The sequence below is a fragment of the Apis dorsata genome, unplaced genomic scaffold (assembly GCF_000469605.1).
Source record: "Apis dorsata unplaced genomic scaffold, Apis dorsata 1.3 scaffold_23, whole genome shotgun sequence".
In the NCBI taxonomy this organism is placed as follows: Eukaryota; Metazoa; Arthropoda; class Insecta; order Hymenoptera; family Apidae; genus Apis; species Apis dorsata.
In genome coordinates this window covers 196954-203381 of record NW_006263325.1, presented here as the reverse complement: position 1 = coordinate 203381, position 6428 = coordinate 196954, and the positions used below count along the sequence as shown (strand labels likewise).

General features: G+C 18.8%; 2 protein-coding genes and 1 non-coding gene across 3 annotated transcripts in view; 2 read left to right on the top strand and 1 right to left on the bottom strand.

The window, feature by feature from the left end:
- Positions 1-6428, top strand: part of LOC102678605 (asparagine-rich protein-like) — an 11785-nt gene that overhangs the window by 4697 nt on the left and 660 nt on the right. The window lies entirely within an intron of this gene.
- Positions 142-1866, top strand: LOC116185584 (putative leucine-rich repeat-containing protein DDB_G0290503). The gene has a single exon (XM_031510311.1). It carries the CDS (start codon positions 212-214, stop codon positions 1613-1615), a length of 1404 nt encoding a protein of 467 aa, XP_031366171.1. The 5' UTR covers positions 142-211; the 3' UTR covers positions 1616-1866.
- On the bottom strand, positions 4036-4108 carry Trnak-cuu. The gene has a single exon. It is a non-coding gene; the product is annotated as a tRNA-Lys (tRNA).

Below are 6428 nucleotides of genomic sequence, written 5' to 3'. Positions count from 1 at the left end.
TGAAAAAGAAAATGAAGACGACAATGAAAAAAATAAAAAAATATCTAAAGAAGTAGATGATTCGTTAAAAAAGAAATTATTTAATGTGGCAAACAATATATTAGAAAATGATCGTAGAAAAAAACGAAAAAAACAGAAACAATCAACAATACAAGAAACAATTGATCCTATATTAATTGAAAGTGATTTCCAATTGAATAAAAATACAGATATGTTAAAGAGAACAAAACAAATTGTTCCTTTTATTAATACTAATGATGATAATGATAATGAAATAGGAAAAGTAAATAAGATAAAAAAAAAGAAAAAAAAAATGTATGAAAATAATGTTCAAATGGAACATCAAATATTTGAAAACATTCTTGAAACAAAACCAGACAATCTTGATAAAAATATACATAATGAAGTAAAAAAGAAAAAGAAGAAAGAAAAAATAATTGAAGAAGTTTCAAATTTGATAAATACAAATGAAAAAACTAACATAGTAAAGAAAAAAAAGAAAGCTTCAGATGTTTTTTCAATATGTGATGACATGTCAAATGAGCAATCACGTAAAAAAAAGAAGAAAAAAGAAACATGTAATATTGATGTACAAATAAAAGAGAAGATATTTGAAAATATTCGATCGGAAAATTATGATGAAAAAATATATAATGAAACAAAAAAGAAAAAGAAAAAAGAAAATACAATTGAAAATATTTCAAATTTAACAAATGAGGAGACTAACATAACGAAAAAGAAAAAAAAGGTTTTAGATATTCTATTAAATAATAATATTTCAAATGAGCAATTATCTAAAAAAAATAAGAAAAAGAAAGCATATGATACTGATGTACAATTAAAACAAATATTTGGAAACACTATTGAAACAAAAGCAGAATGTTTAGATGGAAAAATACATTCTGAAGAAAAAGAAAAAAGAAAAAAGAAAAGAGAAAACACAAATGAAAATGTTTTAAATCCATCAGATACAAATAAAAATACTAAAATAGTAAAGAAGAAAAAAATATCAGATATTTTACCGAATAATACTTTAAATGAGCAATTATCTAAAAAAAAGAAGAAACAGAAAACATATGATATTGATGTACAAATGAGAAAGCCAATATTAGAAAATGTTATCGAAACAATATCAAAAAGTCATGATGAAAAAATATATAATAAACTGAAAAAGAAAAAAAAAATAGAAAGCGCAATTCACGATATTTCAAATATTACAGATATAAAAGGAATGACTAAAATAAAACAGAAAAAATTCTCAGATATATTGAATAATGTTTCAAATGAGCAATTAATTAAGGAAAAAAAAAGAAAACAGAAATTATTAAAAGATATTACTTCTCAAGATAAAAAAGAAATTTTAGAGAAAATACCACAGAAAAAACAAAGATTATTAGAAAATGCTTTAACATATAACATGATACAAAAAAGAAAATATTTAGAAACTCATGAATCTAATGCTAATAAAAAAAGAAAAATACTTGTAGAACAAGATTTTAGTTTACCAAGTAATTCTGGAAGTACGACTTATTTTGATGTCGTCGATATTCAAAAAATTAAAAAGAAAAAAAAAGTTTCATTTCGAAATAAAATTTTAGGTAGAAATTTTCGATAACTTGGTTATTTACTGAAGTATTTAAAAAAACAAAAGACTAAAGTTTTTTGTTAATTACATATTTCATTAAATTTCATTGCATGGATTCATAAAATAATATAATTTTTTTTTATAAATTTTAAAATATTATCTTTTAAATTAGAATAATTAAAAAAATAATTTGTTTTTATTACTTATAAAAATGATAAAAATATATAACATATCATGTGTTAATTTCATAATTAATGTAATTGTTTACCTTTCTAAAATCATTTTATTTTTAATCATTTTATTTTAACAATCTAACAGCTTATATATCTATTATTTTCATTATGATTTCATAAAATTAAAAATAAAAATCATTTTATCTATATTTTTAATGGCGATCAATTATTAGTTTATTATTAATTGTATATAGATGTTTGCAATTATGTGTAATTTATTATTCATATGAAATAATGTAAATTTTGTAACATAAAATATGGCTGTTAAATATAATACAAGCGCATTTAGTTTTTGCTTATTTTATTACAATCGATTCATTATTGTAAATTAAATTGTGATAAGTAAAACGATATGGATGATCGTTTTTTTGATAAATTCTAATTTTATTATGTTTATTATAATATTTTTTCAAATATAGTATAATAACATATAATGTTTATATAAAAAGAATTAATTTAATAAAAAAATAATTAGAATCGATGTAATTAAATTTAACATTCTTCGGTATATTTCCATATTTCATTATAATGGCATAGTTAAAATTATAGTTATATATATATATATATATATATAGTTATTAATTATTTATAGTTAATAGTTATAGTTAATTATTTCATGTATTAATATTAACGTAAATATATATTACATATATTCATCCATATTGTACTATAACATTATCCAATGATAGAAAAAATATTAGAAACAAAACTGATATTCTTCATTAATTTCATATGTTTTAAATTAAATTATCGTTTGACAAAAATTGCTGAACTATCAAATCTTTTATTGGAGATTAAATTATTTTTATACATGTACAAAATAATATTATTGATACATTTAAAGAAGTATGTTATATAAGCTAAATAATATATTCCTTAAAAATAATGAAGATTAAGATAAATTAATGTTTTTAATTTTTTAAATTCTTATTTAAATTAATTATTTAAATATGATATAATATATTTTGATCAATTATCATTTTAATTATTGTCAATACAATTCAAAATAAGATTATAACATATAATGATTGAGATTGAAACTAATTTTCGATATATAGATAAATAAGAAATGGAACAAATATTCTGTTATTGAATATTTAATAAATATATGAAATAAGATTCATTATAATTTTTGAAAATAATATGTTCAATTGATATTCTATATTTCTCCTATAATTATATACTTAAGTAGTAGATAAGTAAGTAGACAAAAAGAACAAAGAGTAGGAAAAAGATAAAAATAAAAATTATATAATCAATACCATCTTCAGAATCTCGCAAATAAAACATAAGAAACCAAAAAGAGCAAATAGTAAGAAAAGAATATAAATAAAATAAAAATTGATTGTTAGAACTATCTTTGTTTTTAAAAAAATGATTTTTTGAAAAGATATCATTCATTCAAGAGATGGCGTTAATCCTTAATTCCTATTCTATCTTGCATTTGAAAAAATGTTTTCAATATTCAAGCATTAATGGTGAATTTTTATCTCTATTTTTTTTATTTTTTGTTTTCTTTATTTATATATTAATTTCATTTACATTTTTTAGAAATGATGTTGGTTGTATAATTTTTATTATGAATGTATTATTATATTTTATTGTTCATATATATAATAAATAAAACATCACATATATATATATATATATATATATATAATATTTTCATTTTATATATAAAGGTAATGTATAAATCTTGATAGCAAAAAATAATTGGCAATTTTTGAATAGGAATTATTTTTTGAAATCTTAATTATATGTATTATTGTATTGCAAAAATATATGAAATCATTTTTATTTATAAGAGAAAATATTTAATCTACATATTTTTATAAAATTTATAATTAAGGTAATTCTGAAAAAATAATTTTTATCTATTATAATTCATGTTGAAAAAATGAAAACATTTAAAATTTGAAATATTTCTAATATATGTTGTTTTAATATATTTTTTAGAATATTTCAAAAATTAGGACTAGAAAAAATATTTCTTTATTTAATTAACTCATGTAGAAATGAAAAAAAAATTATTAAAAAACTATTGTGTGTTGCTTCAACATTTGTAAATAATTTAATTTCATTCAAACCTATAACTAATAATCTTGGATATATTGTATTCTATGTATATTTAATTATATATATTTTAATTACTATATTAACTTTATTTGATATTCTTATTAAAATTTTCTTTATCCCTAAATAATAAAGAAAAAAAATCGCCCAACGTGGGGCTCGAACCCACGACCCTGAGATTAAGAGTCTCATGCTCTACCGACTGAGCTAGCCGGGCTCTTTCTATGTAGAAAACTCAATATTAAATTTTTTTTCAAAATACTTTTTATGGAAATTATATATTTTATTTATTAAATACATAAAAATTAATATATTTTAATGTAATATATAACATTGCAAATATTACATATAAATGAAATTTTATTTACAAAATTATTTATTATTATTTTTAAATATTGCTTTCAAACAAATCATATATGAATTTATAATTTTAAAATTAAACCAATATTTTTTCATTTTCTTTTGATTGTTCATTTTATTTAATAAATTTTTATCAATTCTTTAATTTATTTTTCAATTTATTTATTATAATTTTGAAAATAATTACGAAATAATTTATGCAAAATTATAGCTTTTGTTTCTTTTTAACACATTATAAATTTCTATTTTTTCACATAATATTAATTTTTAAATTAATATAATAATAATTTTAAATTAAATTATAGAAAATTATATTTATTATATTTATATATTTTTTTAAAGAAAATCTTTTTAATGTATGATCTTTTGAAAATAAATTAAATGCCGCTAAATTTCATCGCTTGATGTCTCTGAATGTTTATTCCATAACGTAGTAAAGATGTAATTTAAGTCGTTAATTTAAATTCATTGGTTATAACACGTGTTAGTGAAACTATTTATTAAGTTATTGTTAATTTTTATACAAATTTTTAATAACGAAAAATGCCACGAAAATCAATTAATGAAATGGTTGCAAAGTATGGTTCGTATTTTTATATATACATATGATTTATTTAATTACTAAATATAACGGTTGATTTGAACAATGGTTATATTTTTATCAATTATGCAATATGATTTGATATAAATTTTTATTTTAAATCTTTTTCAAACATAATTAATATTTTTTAAAATTTATTCTATTATTTCACTTTTTAAAATTTTTTTTTTAAATTTTTAGATGACAAGACTCGAGGTTTTATCGAAACAGTATCGCTTTATTCACCACTTCGTAGAAGTTCAAGAATTAAACAAAACCTTAAAAAAAATGATTCTTCACCTGAATTGTCTCTAAATGATGTTAGTAATACACAAATTTCAAGACAACAAATAACTACTATTGATAATACTATTTCCATTGAAAATCAAAGAAACTTACGTTCTAGAACAAATACTATATCATCAGATATTAGTACACCAACAAAGAAAACTAGAAATAATCCTTCTAATAATAATAAAATGACAGATAATCGAAGAAGGTATATATAATAATGAATTATTTGTACAATTAAATTTTATTTCATTTATTCACTATTATTTTTTTTTTTTTTTAGTAAACATTTTGTAAGAGTTGAATCAAAAACAAATTCACCATCAATAAGAAACGCACATAATATAAGAGCTAGTTCTGTGGAATCTGAAACTACATCTGATAAACTAACAGAAAAACAAAACAATGAATTAATAAAAACATCTATTAAAACAAAAAGACAATCTTTATTAATACCTTCAGAAATAACTGTTACAAAAGAAAAAGAAGAATCAATGAAACTTTCTAGAATAACTTTAAATCGTACATTATCTGATATTAATGAAAATATACAATCAGGTATATTGTATTTAAAAATTTTACAAATTTTAAGATATATTTAAATCTTAAAAATTCTAATCTTATAACATTATATCAAATTTTAGATTCAAAAAATTCTTTTAAACCTATACAAAAAAATGAACTGCCATTTTCAACAAATAAATGTGATAGCAATATATATGAAGAGCATTTAAATAATATTGGTAAGTTTAATTCATTCTTATGTATGAGAAATTTATCAAAATTCTTGAATATTTATATGTTTCTAGAGAATAATAATTAATAAATGAAGCCAATATAATTAATTTAATTAAAAGTCATATTTTTATTACAGATACTCCTGCTGATTTTATTAAAGAAGTAGTTGACAAAAAAAAGCAGCCAGAGAAAGAATTTATGCAAAATGAATTTAATGATTCAATAATGTTAATAAAACAATGTACAAACGAATTAAAATCAGAAAAAAAATATTCAGATAATAAAACAATAACTAAAGAATATCAAAAAAAATTTGAAGTTGATGATGATTATAATACAAATTTAGCAAATTTATTTCAAGATGTTTCAGCTCTTGAATGGAAAGAGAAAAATAATGAAACTGATAAAAATTCTTTAAATTTGTCAAATGAAAATATAAAAAATGAAAAGGAGAGTGAATGTGATCTTGTTTTAGTTGATAAAGAGGCATGGTTATCTGCAGAAAAATTGAAGAAAAATAAAAAAAAAACATTTGATTATGATTCAGATGATACTATTGTATTAAAAG

What these genes read in the sequence shown, in the direction of transcription:
- LOC116185584 (XM_031510311.1), top strand. Translation starts at nt 212, where the DNA reads ATGTTAAAGAGAACAAAACAAATTGTTCCTTTTATTAATACTAATGAT.